The following is a 23514-nucleotide window of genomic DNA, read 5'->3' as shown; positions in this document are numbered from 1 at the left end:
ACAGACGGCCAGTGTGTCTGAAGTACTGTAAGTCAAGGGCTAGTGGAAACAGGCTGAGGTTGGAGCAGTCAGGAATCCAATGGGTTCAGACCTCTTGGCTGGGGTATGGAACATGAACTTCATTTAAACACTTGCACATCGCTGTAGGCTCATCTCCGGTGGGGATGTCAGTAATGGGGCGGCCACACATGCGTGAGGCAACATGTGGGAGAGCTCTTCTACTTTTCTCTCAATTTGATGTGAACCTAAGTCTGCTCTATAAAAAATCTTTTCTAAAAACTGGTTAGAAACAAAATTATACATCAAATAAACAAACATACCACTAAAAATGTGAAGGAATGATATTGTAACAAGAATGGCCTCCTTTAGTGCACATTTTTAAAATGAGCACCTCAGGGCACTTGATGAAGCAGAGGAAAATGGTGGCACTGGGACCAATGAGGGAGCCACTGCACATGGTGCAGCCAAGGACGCGGGGCCTGGGCATGGGCGGGGGGTGGGGGCAGAGATGCCCTGGTTCGGACTGATTTCTATTTTTTGGAAATAGAATCAGAAATAGCCACTAATTCATGTACACTGGGGTAAGGCATGGGAGAGAAAAAGGGAAGAATCAAGGATGATTTACAGGGTTTTCTGGCTTGAGAATTAGGTAAAAATATGTGTGGTTCCTGAGGAGACAACAGGGAACAGGACCCCGAACACAAACAGGAGTACTGGTCTTTGAAAAGACAAAAGCTACTGTGTCCATTAAATTGAAAAATAGTACATTTGTATTTTCTCAATTATGTATAAATATTTAGCAGCTGAACATTTAGGAAGGTAGCATTCAAGTCAAGCTAGAAAGTATGAACAAGTAGTAATAAATTTATCTCAGAGTTGGAAAACGAGCTAAGCAGTCCTGAGAATCCACTGGAGATCAGGAAACACGAGCGTCTGAAATTCTCCAGCACGGCTGAGCTGCTCAGGAACAGGTGGGAAGGACACGGATAATCGAGCCTCCCCTGGTTCGGGTGTGAAGAGGAAGAAGATGCCGTCAGGGGCAGAGGAGGGGAGGGCGTGTGCAAGGCAGCAGCCAGGAACTCTGAGGGAGAGAGTCCGAGCCCAGGAGACAGGCGACGGGCTGAGAGAATGAGGTCACGGTGCAGAACTTCCGCAGAGAGGGTGGGAGACAGCGTGGAGGACGAAGGCTCAAAGGCAAGCTGACAGACATGTAGGTGCTGATAAGGACCTGGGCGGGTGTGACCACTGAGAGGCCTCTGATGGGATAGAGAAAAACATCGAGAAACCTAAACTTCAGTGTTAGATCTGTTATCCACAGAGCTCCAAGAATCACTACAATTACTGAAATAGGAGAGAATAAAACTGGGCCATAAGTTGAAGTCATCAAGGAATGAGGAGTTTCTTCAGGAGGTAAGACGATAAAAAGAAGAGACATTAACAGAACTTCACAGAACTAAGGGCGAAAGAGGCAGTCAACCAAGGACACCCATCCCACCTCCTGCTCCTGAAGCGCAAGGGACAGAAGTGGAAAAAAAGCTTCTATTTGAGGCTAGAGAGTCCTAAATAGACACCTATGTTGGTAAGGAAAAGCAGTGACTAGAATATTAGGAAAAGTGACCAGAGATGTCAAAATTCCTTGTTCTGAGCTTAGAACTGTATTATCAGCCTATGTCCATGGAAGTTCAGCTTGCTGAGTTAGACCAGTGGTTGGCAAACTAGGACAAGCAGACCAAATCCAGCCTATGGTCTCTTTGTGAGTGGCACTGAGCGAAGAATGGTTTTTACATTTTTTAAAGGGTGGCAAAGCACACACACACAAAATTATACAACAGAAAGTGCACCTGGCCTGCAACATCTAAAATATTTACTGACTCTTAAAAAATAAGAAAAAAAGGAAAAAGAAGTTTGCCAGGCCCTAGTTTACACAAGCATGCCAACAACAAAGTGAGTTATTTTGATTCGATTCCACGGCCATGGACTACAGAGCTGTCTTACAAAGACAGACTAAGGACCTAAAACCGGGGTCCCCAAACTACAGCCCGTGGGCCGCATGTGGCCCCCTGAGGCCATTTATCCGGCCCCGCCACACTTCCAGAAGGGGCACCTCTTTCATTGGTGGTCAGTGAGAGGAGCACATTGACCATCTCATTAGCCAAAAGCAGGCTCATAGTTCCCATAGAAATACTGGTCAGTTTGTTGATTTAAATTTACTTGATCTTTATTTTAAATATTGTTCCCGTTTTGTTTTTTTACTTTAAAATAAGATATGTGCTGTGTGCATAGGGATTTGTTCAGTTTTTTTTTATAGTCCAGCCCTCCAACGGTTTGAGGGACAGTGAACTGGCCCCCAGTGTAAAAAGTTTGGGGACCCCTGACTAAAAGGAGTCTAGAAAAGGCAGCATAAATTATTATTGCAGAAAGAACATGTTCTATAGGCAATGATGAAGGATATCATTTAAAAGCATTACTCTAAAGACAAATTATGTCTCAGGATACTTTGGTCTAGCAAGGAGTGCCATGTGGTACTGGATGGTAAAAGTAAATTCATCCATTCAACAAATATTTATCTGTTGTACTTCCACGCACTGTGGCTTGCTATTTTTACTTTCATAGCACAGGGCCAACTAGGAATAAATGTTTGATGGGAAGGGCGATAAAGCATTTTCACAAGTTATTCATCTAACAGCATGGCTTTTTAAACATCACACCAGATAAAACACTTATTATTCTCTTTACTGCAATTTATGGCTCAGTTTTCATAGCTGTTGAGACTAAACAGGAACTCCAAGAAAAAAATTTTCCAGTGACTAATGAGATCAAGACCTTCTTATGTAACCATAAAACCACTTTCACACAGATTACTAAAGCAAAAGCAAGTCAGCATCAGTTACCTCACTGCAAACGAAATAATTAGAAGCCTCAGAAGGAAAATTTTAGAAATATTTTTAATTTTTAAAAGTAAAAATACATAACACTTTTAATAAATTGTTACAAAATTTATTAAAAGTTGATTTATTATTTGGCTGATACCTAGTTAACCTCATCCAGCATCTTCTTGAAAATCCACATGCACTTGCTATTGCCTCCTTTAGAAACAGACGAAAGGATGCGTGCACACACGTTCTGTGAAGAACATTCCCTGAGAGCCGTGTTATTCAGGAGTCTTGAAATACTGTACTGAGTTATACCAGGTGTCATTTAACCAATCTCTTAAAAGAAAAAAATAACACAACTGAAAAAAAATTGGTTCTCTAATCTTACATCTGTTTCCACAAATAGAAACTATCACTTTTCACAGGGAGAAAGCAGAAAATAATGTACAAACAAGAGCTAACCTGAAATAATTTCTTCCCCCTATTAAAAGCTGATTAAGTGTGGGAGATCACATAACAAGAGAAGTCACTGCATTTTGTTCTTTTTACCATTTAACTCTGGCTCAAAGACAACAAATAAATATAACGTACAATCAGTCAGTGTATATGAGTTCCACATCACATTTCCACTAATTTTGCTATCATCCTGCTTAGGATGGGCCCACAGGACCCTCGTGGAAAACAGGCTCTGCCCAGCCCCAAATGTGACAGTGATCCTGAGTCAACACGACGAAACGAACTGAAGTGGTTTTTGTCCTTGCTCATATTGCTCCTTCCCGCCCCAGATACTCAGATACAACTAATCTTAAAGTTCACTATTTTGTTTCGCTATACCTATTGCAGCAATTTAATGTAAATAAAGCAACTGTCATTTTTAAACAAAAAACATAACATTAGTTTTAAACTGGAAATGGGATTCTCATCATATAAGAGGAGTTAACAGCAAATTCTTGTATCTAAACAATTATTTACTATAATCAGCTAAGGGTAACTGGAGGCTCTCCAATTATTTATTTTCAACTCCAGTAAAGGACAATCAGGCTACTGTAGTCATTTCCTCGTCGGAGTCACTTGAATCATCGTGTAAAGCCAATTCCCCTAAATCTCTGTCCACAGATGTACTTGTTTTCTTCTTCTTCTTCTTGGGAACTGCATCATTAGCACAGATTTTTCTCATTTTAATGTTTGGCAGTTTCTTCAGATCAAAATCCCATTCCCTACACAAAAGAAAGAGCACAGAGGGTTGGCAGAATGTGAGCTGAGGAAGCAGGAAAAAGTCAGTTCTCAAAACTCTGAAAGTAGCAAAACAAAATTTACAAATTCACAGCAGATTCAAAGGTATCAGGAGGAAACAATATAAACGCATTCGAGAGAATCCCACATACTCAAAACTCCCAGAACAAAAGAGGAACACGTTACACAGGAGCTATGAGGAGGCTCTGGGCCATTCTGCCGTCCTCCCTACCCTGCACACTCCCGTCGGTCAGGCTCTGTGGCATCAAGATTCTCACAAGGAGCGACTATATCAGACCTGGTGGCACACCTCCACAGTGCAGTCAGAAAGTTCTTTTAACATACCATGGTAAGTCACAGGCAAGTTTCAGGAATCAAACAACTGTTATGGTCATAGTAGAAAACTTAGTTTCTCAACCTCAGCATGTGACAACCCTATGTTGATTTACTTTAGGAGCAACGTAAAGATTGTTTTCAGAACTGAACTCCAGCAACACTGATAAACAGTCTATTCTAAATTCTTCTCTCTTTTCTGACTTTCTTTGGGAGGCAGAACATACTTGTTTCAGAAATAAAGAGCACACATATATATATACACCTAATTACTATTTCAGGCAAAACATAATTAAGGTATAAAAAGAATATTTTATTTAAAAAAAATTTTTAAAGATTTTATTTATTCATTTTAAGCTCGATGTATCTATATCATAAATACAGATACATGAGCTAAAGAGTAAATGACTTCTTAAATATGATCAGTAAACTTTAGTAGAACCAATATTTTATAAGTATTAAATATGAAGTACTTTTCTATGAATTCATAAGTAAAAAAAATACAAAATGAGCTTAGAGGTGAAAAAGAATATGACTGGACTTATCTAATTTCAATTAACATACAATTTCAGACTCATCAATAAGATCTAGTTAAGATAAAAATGTTTAATAAAAATCATTTTTTAAAGACAAGCCATGTTTGGAAAAAACTTAAAGCCTACTCAGTGGTCTCTCTGGTGAAAAAAGAGTACTATTAGCGAGGCCACTGGCCGACCCGGTGCTGGCCACTCGGCCCCTCCCTGGGGGCGCCAGTCACCTTCCACCCACCAGCTTCTCCGAAGGAGGCTGCTGCAGAAAGTTTGCGACGTGACTCTGAGCCATCAGATCTGTTGCTGTTATTCTTCTTTTTAACAAATAAGAATTGAGGAGGAATAATGAGATGGGGTTCTTTTAAGTACTACAGTAAAGCATTTTAAAATATTTTGAAAGGAAATAAAAGCCTTGTGTCACTATCATTTTAGTGTATATCTGGTATTTCAAATAAACACAATTTAGGAAAATCCTACTTTGTCTGATGAAAAAGAAAAGGTTAAGAAAAAAATTTGATTTTCTGTCAACTCTAATGTCTAGACTCAAAAGAGAAGAAATTTTATGTGTCATGTATTTTACATGCTGCTTCAAGGCACAATAAAAGTGACAGACTCACCGAAAAGTTTTCAGATTACCTGCATCTACAATATCTGGAATCTCTGGGGAAGAAAATAATTTATATCCATTAGAAAATATTTCTTAATTACAACATTTTATAGTTTCCTCATTTATTATTTCAGATGCTTCAAATAATAGACAGCAAAACCATCTAAAGAAAAACAAAGTTTCAAAGCATTGTTATAATGCTATATGCAAGTATGTTTTGCAAGTATTAAGGGCTTAGTTTAAGAAGGTGATTTAAGAAAAATCCTATCAATAATAAAATCTAGCACAGAATCTGTAAAAGGGAACAAACTGACAGTAATTCCCGTTATCTGCAATTTTACTATCTGAAGTTCCAGTCATCCAAGGTTAACTGCAGTTCAAAATTCAATGGAAAATTCCAGAAAAAAACAATTTGTAAGTTTTAAATTGTGAGCCATTCTGAGTAGCTTGATGAAATCTCACAATGTCCCATTCTGTCCCACCTGGGATGTGAACTACTGTATCTTTTTGTTCAGTGTATCAACATACCTGCCTATTAGCCACTTAGTAGCTGTCTCGATTACGGATCTACTGTTGTGGTATCACAGAGCTTGTGTGCAAGTACAGTGCGCTAAGCCCCAGTCCACTTAATAACGGCCCAAGTGCACACAGTGATGCTGGCAGCTCCGATAAGCCAAAGAGAAGAGGAAAAGGGCGTCCTTTAAATGACAAGGTGAGGACAGTACATCTAGCAGATTATGTTATCATCTGACTTTTTAAGACAAGCCAGAAAGCTACATTTTTCATTTGAAATCACCAGATTTTTTTTATACTGACAATTAATAAGCCAATCAAATATCACTTGTAGGCCACGTGTATGCTTTGGGATGTCACTTGTTTGTGGGCTTTGCAAGCCTTCAGTACCTTCTCTTTTTAAGTGCTTTTCTTCAGACAGTGCTGGGAAACTAGTAACATCTTGTCTTCAGGGATGGTAAAAAGTGCTACAATGCCCCAATGGATATTTGATTTCTATAGTTTCTCAAAAATAACTGCAACAAGTACAGCTTGGTTCTAGAAGAATCACACAAAGGAGAGGGACACAGTGCCTTCTAAAGAAACTTAGATGTAGCTGGAGATAGGCAGGTAGTAACCCTAGAACAAAGCAAACAGGCGTGTGCCAGAAGCAAGAGGAAACTTTCCTCTCACAATAGACAGATCGATGTCACTGTCACAAATGACAGTTTGGAGGTATGTAGAAAAAAATAAATGAATTAAAAAAAAAATAATTCCACATACTCACAAGAGAAAGAAAGTCAAAGGAAGAAAATCAAACTAAGCTAAGTACTAACCCTTTGACGTGAACTACAAGCCTGAACCGTGTTTGGAAAGAAAGAAGACACCGCAGTGAACGCACCCAGGCCATAGCCTTCGTATTGCTGCCGCTCCCGCCCCGCCGTCTGCTTGATGACCGTCTCCCGGGCGCAGTGCCGCCTGCCCTGCCTGTCTCTGATGCTGTTATGTAACTCAATCTGCTCCAGCTCACTGCTGAATCGATTTAAATATCTGAAAAATAAGAAAATGATCTGAGTTAAAAAGTCTAAATTTGGCTTATGCTCTTTCATTAAAAAAATCATCCTGTCCAGCTTTCGCCTATCCTTTCATTTATCTACGGTATCCCTCTGAGTTCAAGTTCTCCAACCTCACACCTTCCCTGGAAAACTCAACCATTCTCAAAATCTCAGCAACCAAATCACTGCCTGCTATTAAAGTACCTGTAAAACTCCAGATGCTCATATTCAACCACCTCCGAAACGACTCCATTTGGAAGTCCTTCAAGGCTTAACACATCAAAGCTGACTTGTCCTCACTCCTGACCCACCCATCTCCCACCAAAGCTGCTCCATCTCTTGGGCTCCCCGTCTCAGGAAACTGTATGCCCACCTATCCAACTGCCCGCTAGGAATCTAAGTGTCCTCCCTCCCTCCCCGCGCTCCCTTTCAAGCCACATCTGCTCCCTACAGGTTGAGAGAGACCCCCCCCCCCCCGTATGTCTCTGGAATCCTGCGCTCCCTCCACCGCACTGTGACCACTATCTCTCCCTGGATTGTTCCATCAGCCTCTCCATGGTCCCCTGGCCAAAGCCATGTCGCCTCAGGCCACTGCCCTCATTCTCACTACTGTGACCTTTCTCAAGTTTAAATATGATCATCTCAGGAGCTTGCTTTAAAAGCCACTCATGCCTCTAAATGTCCTTCAATAAAGTCCAAACTCTTAAAATGGTATTGGAGCTCTTTCATGAGTTGACTGTCACCTGTCATGCCTGAAAATCCCCTCCTTGCACTGTCATATCAGCCATGGTAGATGTCTGGCAGATCACTCCACATGGCACTCGACTCCTGGGCCTTTCAGATATTAGTGTCTGCCTGGAGGCTCTTCAAACCACCTTACCGCCGCCTGCTGCCCCCACCCTGCAGGGGTCACTTTAGATGATCTTTCCCCAGGAAGCCTTTCTAAGGAACTGGACTGACTACCATTCTGAGGTACAGAAAGGTTACAACCTGCTAGGATATAAATTCAGTCTTTTTGTAACAAAGCCCATTTTCTCTTCTATAAATCCAGAACAGAACTGTCTCTCGAAGAATTATAAAACCTCTTATCTGACCATCTGCTTATAACATGCCCAGTGTTTACCTTTCAATTAATTCACAAGCATCTTTCTTTGAATATCCTACTTTTTGGGGATCAAGATGATTTTGAAACCACTGCAGTTTTTCACCTACAACAACAAGTACCAAGATAAACATCACAATCATCATTTAAGCAAAGAGGTATTCATCATAATTTTCAAGATCAGTGTTTATAACAGTATCAAAATTTATCTCAATGCTAAATATAAAGCCCTGCGTGGGCTCACAGCTAATTAAACCAGTCAGTGAGAAATTAAATCGTCACATTTTAATTTAGGGAAGAGACAGGAGTGAAAAGGAAACTTTTCTGTAATATATTTCTTATCCAGTGAGGATGCAAAAATTTTTTAATAAAGGAATATTTATACAGAACATGAAATTCTAAGTATTTAAAAAGCAAAGGATGGCCCTGGCTGGCTTGCTCAGTGGTAGACCATTGGCCCAGAATGTGGAAGTCCCGTGTTTGATTCCCAGTGAGGGCACAGAGGAGAAGTGACTATCTGCTTCTCCACCCCCCCCCTTTCCCCTTCTCTCTCTCTCTCTCTCTTTTCCTCCCACAACCATAGCTTGACTGGTTTGAGCACATTGGCACCAGGTGATGAGGATAGCTCCATGGAGCTTTTGCCTCAGGCACTAAAAATAGCTCGGTTGTGAGCATGGCCCCAGATAGGCAGAGCATCAGCCCCAGACAGCAGGTGTCATGTGAATCCTGGTTAGAATGCATGCAGGAATCTCTCTATCTCCCCTATCTATCTTGGAAAAGAAGAAAAAAAAGCAAAGGATAAAACTTATTTAAAATAATAAAAAAACATTAGATTAATGGTAAAAATGGTATTTGCTAAACATTTAATAAGCAGCAAGCACTAAGTCAAGAGTTTCATAATCCTATGAGGATCAGTACTATTATTATTCCCACTGATACATGAGAAAGGTTAAGTAACATGTTCAGGGCCTCAAAGTTAGTAAATACATTAAACATACAAGATCTGTCAGATACAAAGAGCTAACAGACCTCATTCTTATGAGTAGATCAGACCATCTCATTGCAGTAAGATTTCTCAAAATTAGAGATGAAGAAATAGCCCTACCCCAAATACTGATAACTCACTTCAAAATATTATTCCATTACCTGATGAAGTATTAGATAAGTATTCAAATACCTTTAATTTTAGTATTAAAGCCTAACAGTCACTGTTTTAAAATTCCAGGTTTATAAGGAAAAACTTTCTAACAATAAATATGACCACCCCCCCAATATGAATTGCGTTTCCAAAATACTTCAGCCACAATTCTACTGGTTAGGGTAACTAACTTCAGCTATAGAGGGATAGACAGAGAGACAGAAAGATGATAACATAACATAACATAACATAACATAACATAACAACATGGACAGGCAGGCAGAGGCAGATAGAGAGGTAGGTAGTAGGTAGGTGATTATAAACCAAACAATTCCTGAAAATGTGATCTAGATGTTAACACTGTTCTAAGAGCTCAATGAGTGATTTTAGTTTGTTTTGATTTAATCAAGTTGGTGAAGGAAATTCAATTAGATAAAAAATAATATTTCAGTAGGAAAGTAAAAAAAAAAATGTATAGGGGAGAGCTTCACTATATTTTAGCCAAAATATAAAATAAAAAACTCCACTTACCAATAAGATTGAGACGCAATGCCTTCTCATTCTTCAACCTTAGAAGAAAAGGTGCATAAGGTGTTAGAAAATTTCCAAAGCACATTTTTAAAATCTGTCAAAACAACAGAAAGAAAAGCTGCCTAGAGAACCAATGTGATCTCACTGTTTCATATATATGAAATGAACTTTGTCAATATAAAAACAGTGAACATCAAACTTCTTTTTTAAATCACTGGAACAAAATGTTATTAGAAAATTCTTCTTAGCTCTTCAGTGACTAAAGGACACCTATAGAACAATCCACTCTGAAAACACAAACGAGAGCTTGACTGGATTACTATGAATGTTCAGGCGGGTTTTGTTATATGCAGAATACTTGTACACAAAAGAGTAATGAATACCTTCTGAAGACTGAGTTCTGCCACCAAGACCGGAATACATTACAGTTGTCTTTTAAACTTCAACAAGAACAAAACAGAATGTTTACTTTTCATAAGTGGGAAAGAATAATAACAAAGCAAAAGAACTAGTTTGTTCTCAGAAAACCGTCTAGGTCATAAATGCCTCCTTTTATTTGAATTCTAAATACTAAATCATTCAGAAGCGATGTCTGGATAGTGAGTGTTTGCCCACTCACTATATGCCGCCATTAAGGATGCATCCTTGCCCTGACAAAGCAGACCAGCTTTACTCTCCTGCTTTAAATAACTAGGAAACTGGAGAATAAAATGAAGCTTCTGTTATAAAAAATGTTTAGCCACAGAATAGGAAAAAATATTCAAAAAAGTAATTGACAAGGACTTGCCTTCAGAATATACAAACAGCTCTTCCTACTTAATGGTAGACAAACTATTACTATAAAGTATTGGGTAGAAAAACCCAATACTATAAAGCACATAAGATTTTCACAAATCTTTTTCATCATATCAAAGGTACTGTATAGCCAGGAGGCATGGCCACTATCACAGCCGCCTGGCCCATGCAGGTTCGCATTAGATTCGGACAGACGGTAAGAAACAATGTTGCCAAGAACTGGTGAGCCATCACCTTTAATCCTAGCTTGCAGGGGGGAAGGGGGCAAGTAAAATCACACTGGGCTCCAAAACCCACTCATTCAGTGCTCACAAAGCTACTGACTTATCCGAGTTTCCAAGAACCAAAGGTTTCTAGCTCACCAGACTTATTCACCTCTGTTCCCCATTTCCTTCTCCTGCACAAACTCTGCACTAACTGGCTTCTCCTTCAGCACTCTACCATCTTGGCTACTTCTCCTGGCCTCCTCCACGTGGCCTTCTCTGCTCTCCTCTCTAATGCTAATTTCAGGAACCGAGAGAGCAAGCTCCTGGTCTGCCACATTTTATAGTGTAGAAATCAAAACCTTTAATCCAATATACAAACAAGAAAGTCTCTGATACAAGTCACTTATCTGAGGCATAATGGGATTCATCATGAGAGTGCACCACCCCACATCATACAACAGTCAAGGGTGTGGGGAAAAGCTTAGTCTTAAAACTAAGCCTTAGGTTCTAACCACCCTGCCTGCTTACAGCCTGTCCCCCACACCCAATGCAAACTATAAGCAAGCAAACATGTATCATATTTAAAAACTTATTTGACCAACAGGCACAAAAATGACCAATAAACAAATAAAAAGATGCTTAACATTGTTAGCCATCAAGATTACTAACTGTGCAAATTAAAACCACACTGAATTACTAACATATTTTCTAAAATACAAAAACAAAAACTGATAACACAACATATTTGAGAAGATATGGAGCAAATGTAACACATACACTGGTGATTAAAATCTGAAATAGTTCAATAAGTTTGTAAATATGATATATATGTTTGCTCGCTTATAGTTCGCATTGGGTGTGGAGGACAGGCTGTAAACACACAGGGTCGTTAATAGCCTAAGGCTTAATTTTAAGACTAAGCCTTTCCCACCCTTTTAATACTAAGATCTTTTCATAACTAAGCTTTTCCCCACACCCTTGACTGATTGCATGATGTGGGGTGGTGCACTCTCATGAGGAATCCCATTAAGCCTCGGATAAGTGACTTTGTATCAGAGACTTCCTTGTTTGTATACTGGATTAAAGGTTTCGATTTCTACAATATAAAATGGGGCAGAGGAGCCTATGCTGGAGGAGAGCAGAGAAAGGCCACGTGGAGGAGAGGAGAAGCAGCCAAGATGGTGGAATGATGAAGGAGAAGCCAGTTTGTGCAGAGAGAAGGAGATGGGGAACAGAGGTGAATAAGGTTGGTGAGGTAGAAACCTTTGATTCTAGGAAACTCGAATAAGTCAGTGGCTTTGGGAGCCCTGAATAGAAAGGGAAGTGTTTTCCCACTGTGTATATTTCTTGCCCACCGGGTGCAAGCTAGGATTAAAGGTAATGGCCCACCAGTTCTTGGCTCCCTTGTTTCATTATTGTCTGTCTGAATCAAATGCGAACCTGCATGGGCCAGGCGGCTGTGATAGTGGCCGTGGCTACTGGCTTTACAGGTACGATCATTTTGGATAAAGCTATTTTACATACTTAAACATTACACCTATCATATGACCAACAATTCCTTTAAACTTAGCTTCTTACATTGTTCAACATACATCTACCACATGGCCCAGCAATTTCAGTTTTAGGAATTAAAAGAAAAATGAAAATATATATCCACACAAATATTGTACATGACTGCTCATGGCAGCTTCATTTAAAATAGTAGAGGATAACAACTTTTTTCTTAAATGGTCAGAAAGTAACATGGTAGGCTTTGTAGACCACGTGATCAGTCCCCTTGGCAACTATTCCCTTCTGCATTGTAGCCTGAAAGCAAACACAAACAATGCAAAAGGAACGGGCAAAGTTACTTCCAACTAAAAGTGTTTTTTATAAAAATGAGGGTTTGACCTTCATTTGCAGACTCTGATAATAGCCAAAAACCTTAACCAATCCAAATAACTATAAACTGGTGAATGAATAAACAAACTGCATATCCACACAATGGAATACTATTCAGTAATAAAAGAGAAGACAACTAATGTGAAATAACATGGATAAATTCCACAAACATCATGCTAAATGGAAAAAGCTGGCACAAAACATACAATATGATTTTATTTATATGAAATATTAGGAAAGACAAATCTCATCTATCAAAATAAAGAGCCAATCAGCGGTTGCCTGAAGCTGGAGGTAAAGAGGGAGGGTTGACTGCGAGGATGCAGAGGGATCCTTTGAGGGGAGAAAATGCATTATATACTGACTATGGGGGATACACAGCTCAGTCTGTACACTTAAAATATGCCTGCTTCATTGTATGTTATTTATACCTCAAAATTGATTTTAGCCTGACCAGGCGGTGGCGCAGTGGTTAGTGCATCGGACTGGGATGCGGAGGACCCAGGTCTGATACCCCAAGGTAGCCAGCTTGAGCGTGAGTTCATCTGGTTTGAGCAAAGCTCACCAGCTTGGACTCAAGGTTGCTGGCTTGAGCAAGGGGTTACTCGGTCTGCTGAAGGCCCACGGTCAAGGCACATATGAGAAAGCAATCAATGAACAACTAAGGTGTTGCAACGAAAAACTGGTAATTGATGCTTCTCATCTCTCTCTGTTCCTGTCTGTCTGTCCCTATCCATCCCTCTCTCTGACTCTCTCTCTGTCTCTGTAAAAAACAACAACAAAAATTGATTTTAAAAAACAAAGACTATTTATTTAATAACAAGGTAAAGGATGGCTTTGAGAAGAATTCATTCCTTTCAAATAAGCCTGGAGGAAAGAATCTAGTTAGAAGTCAAGTTGAATGAACTCACTGAGGACCTGAAGTAGAGGGTATGAGTTGGGATAAAGAAAAGTAGAGAGAGATGAGATTAATTCTCAAAAGTAGTTTCCTGGGTTCTTACTGTGGGTCAAATAAGTTTGCAAATATGATGTATATGTTTGCTCGCTTATAGTTTGCATTGGGTGTGGGGGACAGGCTGTAAGCAGGCAGGGTCCTTATAGCCTAAAGCTTAGTTTTAAGACTAAGCCTTTCCCACCCTTTTGATACTAAGATCTTCTCGACACTAAGCTTTTCCCCACACCCTTGACTATTGCATGATGTGGGGTGGTGCACTCTTATGAGGAATCCCATTTATGCCTCAGATAAGTGGCTTTCTATCAGAGACTTCCATATTTGTATACTAGCTTAAAGGCTTTAATTTCTATACTATAAAATAAGGGAGAACAGGGGCTCTCTCTCTGAGTTCCTGAAATTAGCACTGCAGAGGAGAAGCAGCCAAGATGGCAGAGTGCTGAAGGAGAAGCCAGTTTGTGCACAGTTTGTGCAGAGAGAAGGAGATGGGGAACAGACGTGAATAAGGCTGGTGAGGTAGAAACCTTTGATTCTAGGAAAACTCGGATAAGTCAGTGGCTTTGGGAGCCCTGAATGGAAAGGGAAGTGTTTTCCCACTGTGTGTATTTCTCACCTGCCGGGTGCAAGCTAGGATGAAAGCTAATGGCCCACCAGTTCTTGGTTCCATTGTTCCATTACGGTCTGTCCAAATCAAATGCGAACCTGCACGGGCCAGGAGGCTGTGATGGTGGCTGAGCCTACTGACCTTATACTTACCCATTATGCTTAGTTTTATTCACTCTGTTCATTTTTCATACTAAGCCACTTCATTCAGTAACTAGAATTCCTTACTACTACCCTGCAGGACAAGACTGGACAGTACACAGCAACAAAATATTGCCATGCTGAGAAATCCTAAAACAAAGTGAAAATCATGATACAGAATAGCCGTTTGCTGCCTGTAAATTGAGCATTGCTTGAAATGTGCTAGTTTCTTTTAATGTGAACAGAAGCAGTATTTCATGCAGTTCTGAATGAGAGCATTCAAATAGTGAAGATGAATAACATGTTTGAATTCTTCCTCTGTGGTTATTCACTCCAGCAGCATCTTTAAGTAATCAGAGGCCATTAGTAAGAGTCAATGGGATTAACCCAGCAGGTCTGGTTTTGTATGCTCCCCACCAGTCAAAGGCACCTCATCCTAAGATACCCTCCGAGATGCCCGACATCTCTCTTTCTCCCTAAATAGAAATCTCAGAAAGTGGTACAACGAATCCTGGCTTCTGTGAAATAATACAGAGACTGGATACTCCAAGCTACCTGGCTACCTTTGTTCCTTAGAAAACCAAGTGTCTTTGGTAGGCAGATAGTAACAAAAGGTGGTATTATGTAAAATGGTCCCCAATGATTCTTGCCTCTTCAGATTCATGTACTCACTCTCCATCCCATAATCTTTTTTAGTTTTTCTTCATGGCACTCATCACTACCCATTTAAATTTATGTGTCTGTTTAAGATAAGCTCTACAAGAGCTGAATTCTTGTTCATGTTTTACCTTCAGTGCACAGAATATACTTGACATATTTATGGAAGGAAGAAGAGCAATACTGATCACGGAGAAATGCCTGCATGGCCTTTTCACCAATGCATGACAGATACAAGCACTTAAAAACAAAACAAAACACTTACTTTTCCTTTTTTTCCTGTTTGTGGGCCTCCCTGGTAATTTGAGCTGCTTTTCTACTATACGGATGGATGATCTTTTTTTCCCGTCCTACAATTTTTCCTTTTAGTGCTTTAGGCTAAAATGTAGAAAAACATATGACACATATAAGTCAGATATTTAAGTGATTCCTGTCAAAAAATTTTCTTCAGGAATAAATGATAAGAACATTAATTATAACAAATATATACTTCAAACCACTACACCAGGAATCAGGAGATAAGCCAGACCTGTTACATAATTAAAAGTCTTTGTTTCCATGGTCATAACAGTAATGATATATTCAGAAATATCTCCATGATGCAAAAAATAAAAAAATAAAGGAAGGAACAGAAAGGGTCAGGAAAGCCAGCTCATCAACTGTTCCATCTTTAAAGTAGGTACAGAGAATGCAGATGGTGAGGGGACTCAGAACTGGAAATTTGTGTCACAGTTAAGAAAGTTAGGGGGGAGGGGACAAAAAGAACACAGGATGTTGTTAATGGGACCTTGACTGGGAAGGTTGAACATGGAACGGAGTAGGCAGTGAACCAAACAAAATCAAAGTTGGATTCATAGAAAAATAGAAACAGGTTCCTTTCTTTTTGTTATCTACTATCCTTAGGCTATAACCTCCTGTATGTACATACATATAGTTCAAAATGGCTTAATAACAAATCTAGCCTGACCAGGCGGTGGTGCAGTGAATAGAGAGTCGGACTGGGACGCGGAGGACCCAGATTCAAAACCCCAAGGTCATTGGCTTGAGTGCGAGTTCATATGGTTTGAGCAAGGCTCACCAGCTTGGGTCCAGGGTCACTGGCTTGAACTGGGGTCACTTGGTCTGCTGTACCTCCCTCACCCCCCGGTCAAGGCACATATGAGAAAGCAATCAATGTACAACTAAAGTGCCGCAACAAAGAATTGATGCTTCTCATCTCTCTCCCTTCCTGTATGTCCCTATCAGCCCCTCTTTGTCTCTGTCGCAAAAGCAAACAAACAAAACAAATCTAAACTCCAGCCAGTGAAAAGTAGAAAAGACGATCAAAAGGCATACCACCTTCAAGAGCAAGATCGGGAAAGTTGCTGTCTCCTGCTTGCACCCCACTGACCAAAATTTAATCAAAGTTTTATGAGGGAGAGTAGAAAATATAATCTTATTCTCATAAAAAATAAATTATTATAGAAGAAAAGAGTCTATTAGGGGACAGCTAACAGTTTCTAACATACCTAATATTTAAAAAGTTCAAGTGTTTCTAGAATATTCTCTTCAAAGCATTATCAATGCCTTAATTCAGCCTCATGATCTTTCATGACTAGGATGGCCGTTAGATTCTTAAGGCTAGTCCTTTTTTCAAAGAAATCACAGAGCTTATTTTTCTACAACACTAACTTGTGAACTCAAAGGGAGGTAGGTCCTCAGTCCTTAAAGTGGGCAACAACCTATACCCCCAACCTACTTCTCCAGCATTATCTCTCTTCCCTCCAAATAACCATCACCCCATTCATAATGAACTTCTCACCTTTCCAGAACGCACCTTGCTGTTTCATAACTTCTTGAGAATGTACTTGTTACTTCTGCCTGCAAAAGCCTTTTCTTTTCTTGTCCTTTGATAAGATGAAGCTCATAATTACTTCCTTTGTAAAACTTTCCAGGCAGAATTAAAAAGACCACCAATTCCTCATTCACACCTGTATTCACTCCTTCGACAAATATTTACCAAAATATTTGACAAAAGATTTTTTTTGCTCAACTCTAGATAAGCCTGACCAGAGAAGAGAGCTGCAAGTCTGAAACCTAGAATGGCACCGGAAGTTGGTTACAGGTATAAGGGAATAAAGAGTAACATAAAATAGTATGTGCATTCTTTAGAGTGTCTTTCTGCTCATGTGGAGGTGAGGGGCAGGAAAGAGGAAGGTATGAGGAGAATTTTTTGTGCATGAAGTTTACCCAGCAAACATGGATCAAATAAAAACTTTCAGAAGTCATTGTAGGCTGCCTCTGAAATGGCTCCCACTGAATCCCACTTCCTGATATGTATGCCCATGTCTAATCCTCTCCCTGTGACTGAAGACCTAGTGACTCACATTTAATAAACAGCAAAAGCAATGAGATGTCAACCCCAAGGTTAGGTTTTAATAGGACTCTGGCTTCGGTCTTGCCTACTCTTTCGACTGGTTCAGGTGGAAAACTAAGCCATCATGTAGCGAGCTGCCCTATGGAGAGTCCTATGTGACAACAACATGGAGGACTCTAGCCAATCACTAGTGAAAAACTGGGCCCTCAGTCCAACAGTCTATGAGGCACTGAATGTACCAAGAACAATGTGAGTGAGCTGGGAAGATCCTCCCCAGGTGTGCCCTTGGTTAAATCACAGCCTCAGATTATACTTTTACTGCAACCTTATAAAAAACCTAGAGACAAAAACCTGTTAAACCGTGCCTGATCCTTGACCCACAAACACTGTGAGACAATAAATGCTATTGTTTTAAACCACTAAATTTTGGGATAGCTTGTTACACAGAAAGAGATAAACTGGTGCAAGACCAAAAAACAAACAAACCAAAGCAAAGGTGTGCTCTTTAAAAAGATCTCTTTGTTTCATATCCTAACAAAATGAAAGAAAGTCACAAAATATTCAAGAAAAAAGGTGCTATCTGAAGCTGTTAAAACTTAACTAGGCCCTGGCCGGTTGGCTCAGTGGTAGAGCGTCAGCCTGGCGTGCAGGAGTCCCGGGTTCAATTCCTGGCCAGGGCACACAGGAGAAGCGCCCATCTGGTTCTCCACCCCTCCCCCTCTCCTTCCTCTCTGTCTCTCTCTTCCCTTCCTGCAGCCAAGGCTCCACTGGAACAAAGTTGGCCCAGGCGCTGAGGATGGCTCCATGGCCTCAGCCTCAGGCGCTAGAATGGCTCTGGTGGCAACAGAGCAACGGCCCAGATGGGCAGAGCATCGCCCCCTGGTGGGCATGCTGGGTGGATCCCGGTCAGACGCATGAGGGAGTCCATCTGACTGCCTCCCCATTTCCAACTTCAGAAAAATACAAAAAAAAAAAAAAAAAAAAAAAAAAAAACTTAACTAAAGTTAGAGATATGTAACATTGTTTCAGCAATATGTTCAAGTCTGTAATAATTTTACTTTAAAGATTTACAAACTTCCTTAGGACAAAAAATACTTTGATACTCTTATCCTCCTCATACCTTTAGAAGTCTTCAAAAGACCTCCCAGACTTAGTACAAATAAGGTACAAAGGAAATTGAACTTGTATTCTGACTCAACTGTAGTTTATGATTCCTTATAATAACTTATTCATAAGGTTGCCTCAAGGCAGGATATGTATATATAAGGCACAGAAATACGTACAATGAAACACTAAATTTCAAAACTTCCTATTTTTCAATATATCCCAATTAAAACAACAAAATGTTTCAAAAGGGGAAAACTGAAATAAACCCTATCAATAAAATGTTAATTAAGCAGTCTACTCAAACTAAATATCTCTTAACTAATCTCTATTAGTCAAGGGTTCTCCAAATTAATTTTATAGAGCATTTGATGATTCATGAACAGTACAGAACATAAATATGTAACAAAACTAGGGAAGAGAGTTTAAGGTTATTTTCTACAGAAATTAACATTTTATCTTTTAAAAAGTACCAAATCTAAATTTCAAAATTATAGTAGACATACAATTTCTTTTCATAGGCATCACTAATAGACTTTTAAATAACTCTGACTACTTTTTAAAGTTCCTGACACTACAGTAATATTCTAGTCAGAAAACTTGTATTCAAAGAATCTCTTGCCTATAATCTTTGGTTATTACTGCAGAAAATTCATTCTAAACTATTTTTTTCTGAACTCAGAATTGGGAGTTAGAGAAAACACATAGTTTACTTAAAAAACAGCAACAGAAAGAGGTAGTTCAGGGGCAATATGCTTCAAATATTCCTAGAAAAATACAAAATAACAAAACAGGGTAAAATGGTGGTTGTCAGGGATGAGTGGTAGGTCAAATGAATAAAGGGGTCAATAGGTACAAACTTCCATTATAAGATGAATCAACTCATCTCATATTTATAATTATAGTTTAAAAATACTGTAATGTGTACTTGAAAGTTACTAAGAGAGTAAATCTTAAAAGTTCTCACAACAGGAAAAAAAAGGTAACTATGCAAAGTAGGGAATTGTTAGCTAAGCTTACTGTGGCAATAATTTTACAATATATATGTATGACAAATCATCACATTGTACATCTTAAACTTACACAATGTAATATGTCAATTACATCTCTACACAGAGGGAAAAAATCAAAATGTTTAAGCTGATGTGCTGGTAGATCACATTTATAGGTATGAACCCAACAGCGCACAATTTTTATCATTAAGGAATATGTAGGTAATCAAGGGAGGATGATTACACACTTTGGAATGGTTTATAATCTAACCAGGTACATAAACACATGTAATCTCTATAATAATAGGCTTAATATACCCATAAGTGCCTAGTAGCCTAAGACCAAACTCAAAAGTACTAAAATCTTTTTCAAATGCAGAATAAAAAGTGTTGAGTGGGATGAATTAGTTTGAAAGGATTCACATTAAATTTTGACATAAGAAAAAGATACGAATTTGTGAAGCTCTAGGAAGTATTCCCAATAAATGAACAAAAACCAAACGCGGACAACAAACTGTACTATTATTATTGACTACTATCACTAAATTACAACTAACATTTACTAAATACCATACATTGGGATAATTGGTTTACATTTAATTCTCACAATTCTCTGAGGTAGGCACTATGGTTACCCCATTTACTAGGTAAGACAAGGAAGAAGAATTAAGTAACTTCAGCAAGATTATAATTTAGTAAAGATACAAGTGCCAAAATCTGCCCTCTGGGATTCCATAGCCCATTCTGAGCTGGACTGAAAAAAGTTTAAACTGATATAAACGTCTAGGGTGGACAACTCCCAGTTCCAAGCTGAGCTTAAATTCAAGAGTGGCTGTAGCAGAGTCACAAGAGATATACCAGAAAAATGAAAGGGCAAGAAGTGTGCCAATGAGAACAGATTTCTGTGCCACTGTTTTGACTCTAACAAGGCAAAAGTCTACTACTCTACAGGCTGACAATGAAACTGTGATAGTTAAGGACTGCAGTCAGTGCCAATCAACCCTGAATCATTCACACACAATCTCATTATTTCTACTCCGAAAAGAAAAGGCTGTAAAAGAAAATTATAAAGCATTGGTTGGAAACAGCACCCGTGTAGTGATAAACAAAAATTGAATATACACACATGTATATAATCTAAAACAAAAAGACTGCAGATAAACATAAAAGACTGAATAGTCATACAACAAAAAGAACAAGAGGGTCAGAAAAAGAAGAAAACAGACATTGTAGCCAGAGTATTCTAACTTTTTATAATGTTTGTACTAAAGACTAGTTGAAAAACTAGTATTTCTAAAACATGGTCCTATTCAAGAATTATTTTCAGGAACCTAAGTGAAAAAAGCAAAAACAACAAATAGTTTTAGAAAGCAAACTGTTGCAGTAATATAAGGTTATAGTAATTAAATACATAGAAATATAGAAAAATATGGAAGATATATAAAAATAATTAGACTATAATATTAAAAGCAATTAAGTAAGTTAAATAAAGTTATGCCGTCTGGATAGGAATTAATATAATGTGTACAGATATGATAAACAGACTGCCTTTCGCACAGGGCTCAGTTAGTGTTTGTGTGAAGTTACATATAGATAAGAAGTGGCTTGATGTCATAACTCTGTGGATTGACATAGAGAGGAGGCTCTCCTAGGAACATCTTAAAAGTGGCTTGATGTAACACTTCAGCAGAGTAACATAAAAAGAGCTCCCTGCCAGGAACTCTCAAAACGGTGGTTTGAGATGATAATCTTATAGATTGACACCTGTTAGAAGGCGTTGGCCAGAAAAGGTACTAGCTAAGAGGACCCCCTGCTGCGGTAGTCACCCAGACCAGAATGTGGCCACTCTGATCAAGGACAGCCCAGAGGAGCACGCCGATGGGCCCCCTTAAGCTGCACCCAGGTATGCCAAAAGGATTTGAGTAATAAATTGCCTGTGTGATTCTTGCAACTAACTTGTGTGTCGGTTGTGTCTTTCCTCCAGTGGTAGTTGGTCTCCGCACTGATAAGTAGCATCCTCAAAGCCACCTCAAGAGTAGTCTGTAAGAGGCTGCCAGCCCTGCTGATAAGCAGGAGTGTCCCACTGCACCGGGAAGTCGAATCAGGGAGGCCTGATCCATGTAGAGCTTGGGCTCTATTGGGACACAAACATAAGAGGCAAGCATTAAAAAAAGTATGGGAACTTTAAATATAGAATTTGGATACTATTCACCTCGGAGAGTTAGCAATAGTTTCAGTGCCTTAGCGGAAATGCGGGGCCTGAAGGCAAGATGTGGTGCCGAGCGGGTCGCGGGAGGGCGGTGAGTGGACGCCAAAGAAGAGGTGACTGAGCCCACGCAGTCTACAAAGGCTGGTGGGACCGGAGAGAGAACGACACAGGGGTATGGAAACAGCTTTTTTACGAGTTTGGTCGGATAGCGAGAAAATGCAGGTGGGGGAGTGACTAGGAAGAAGTTAAGCAAGAGGCGAGAGGTGGCGGGCGCCCTGCGAGCACTTGAAACTCAGAAGCAGAGCTTTAACATTCGGGCGCCGGCCGGACCCATCCTCCCGGCTGTCTCGCCCCCACCCCACCCGCTACTCCTGTGTATCACCCAGTATAACCACTTCGCCCCTCCTCTGTCCCAGCCCAGCTTCCCCAAACCGCTCCCTGCTCCCCATCGGGAGCTTTCTAGGTAACCAAACGGTTCAAAGCAGAAGGAGGGGGCCCACCATGGTGATGTCTTCGTACCCCCAGGGCCTCTACACTCCGCGCCAAGACAACCCGCACCCACAGCAGCACCAGCAGCTCACACGGGTACTCCTGGACAAATGCACGCGGGGCGGGAGAAGCCGCAGCGGATCGACCGGAAAGGGAGGGACAAGTACGTCTCCCTAAAATGTCCGGCGGTGAGCAAGACCTGGCCTTTTTTGCCCGAGTTGGACTTTTAAGCCCTTTTCCTAGCAGCTGGAGCCCCGGAGTGCTCGGGAAGCGCGCTGAGGGTACTTGGTGCAGGAAGTGGCTTTGGCCCCGCGCCGCTTGCGGGCGCTGCAGGCCCGTGGCGCCCCTGTCCAGCTGCAGAGCCGGCCGGGGCTCTCCTGTGGCGCAACGATCCCCGCACAGGCTGCCCCTCCCGGGAGGGCTGCTCACAAATGCCAGTTGAATCCCTCTCCCCCCATCCATCCAACACCCCGCTACCAGTAACTACTATAGATAGTTTGGACACATCTTTAGAAATGTTTTCCTGTGCTTTAACAAATACACAGAGATGTGTTTGTGTATAAGGTTTAAGTATCTGTGATCATTGGATATTGATACAATAAGAACTAATGCTTAATTTTTAGGGTGACCATTAAAAGTATAGAAACAGTATTAATAACTTTGAATAGGATACAAACAAGTAGAAAAAATAAAAGGAATAATTAAAAAACAAGTTCAAAGCAAAGAAAAAAAAGGAACAGGACTGTAGGGAAAGAAAACAAAAATAGGATGATAAATTTAAATCCATGTGACAAGAATTATGGATAAGTGCCCTAATTAAAATATTAACACACCGTATTGGATTTAAAACATACACCTATGTCCTATTTATAAAAGACATCTTAAATATGAGGAAACAGAAAAATTAAAGGTGAGAGGTATGACAAGCAAATGATAATAATGTAAAGAATGCTAGTATAGATCCATTATTGTTAAACAAAATGGACTAGGTTAAGAAATACTATGGTAGATAGAAAATATCCCATAATGATAAAAAGTTTCTATTTTAAATATATGTGTGCTTAGTAATATAACTCCAAATATATCATGGAAAAACTGGTAAAATTTCAAGAAATAAAAAAGCCAACTGCGCCTGACCAGGCGGTGGCGCAGTGGATAGAGCATCGGACTGGGATGCGGAGGACCCACGTTCGAGACCCCGAGGTCACCAGCTTGAGCACGGGCTTACCAGCTTG

General features: G+C 39.9%; 1 protein-coding gene across 2 annotated transcripts; it reads right to left on the bottom strand.

Moving 5' to 3' along the window:
* Positions 1-2926: 2926 nt before the first annotated feature.
* TMA16 (translation machinery associated 16 homolog) lies at positions 2927-22428 on the bottom strand. 2 transcript variants are annotated; one of them, XM_066280107.1, is made up of 8 exons: positions 22291-22428; positions 21538-21715; positions 15395-15507; positions 9895-9932; positions 8247-8331; positions 6970-7118; positions 5587-5629; positions 2927-4090 (listed from the first exon to the last, which is right to left on the bottom strand). In XM_066280107.1, the coding sequence occupies exons 2-8, from the start codon at positions 21595-21597 to the stop codon at positions 3910-3912; spliced, it is 669 nt and encodes a 222-aa protein (XP_066136204.1). In that variant the 5' UTR covers positions 21598-21715; positions 22291-22428; the 3' UTR covers positions 2927-3909. The 2 variants fall into 2 exon arrangements, with proteins under 2 accessions (XP_066136204.1, XP_066136211.1); XM_066280114.1 differs by lacking the exon at positions 21538-21715 and having other exon boundaries at positions 22291-22426.
* Between the last annotated feature and the right edge of the window lie 1086 nt (positions 22429-23514).

Source organism: Saccopteryx bilineata, chromosome 1 (assembly GCF_036850765.1).
Source record: "Saccopteryx bilineata isolate mSacBil1 chromosome 1, mSacBil1_pri_phased_curated, whole genome shotgun sequence".
Lineage (NCBI taxonomy): Eukaryota > Metazoa > Chordata > Mammalia > Chiroptera > Emballonuridae > Saccopteryx > Saccopteryx bilineata.
Note: the sequence above shows the minus strand (reverse complement) of the source record. Positions and strands in the feature narration are given on the sequence as shown.

Excerpts from the sequence above, each read along its gene's own strand:
- TMA16 (XM_066280107.1), bottom strand. The coding sequence starts at position 21,597 with ATGCTACTTATCAGTGCGGAGACCAACTACCACTGGAGGAAAGACACA. Across the intron at positions 9,933-15,394 it reads AAACAGGAAAAAAAGGAAAA|GTTGAAGAATGAGAAGGCAT; the intron begins GTAAGTGTTTTG and ends TTTTCTTCTAAG. Across the intron at positions 4,091-5,586 it reads GGTAATCTGAAAACTTTTCG|GGAATGGGATTTTGATCTGA; the intron begins GTGAGTCTGTCA and ends TCTTTTGTGTAG.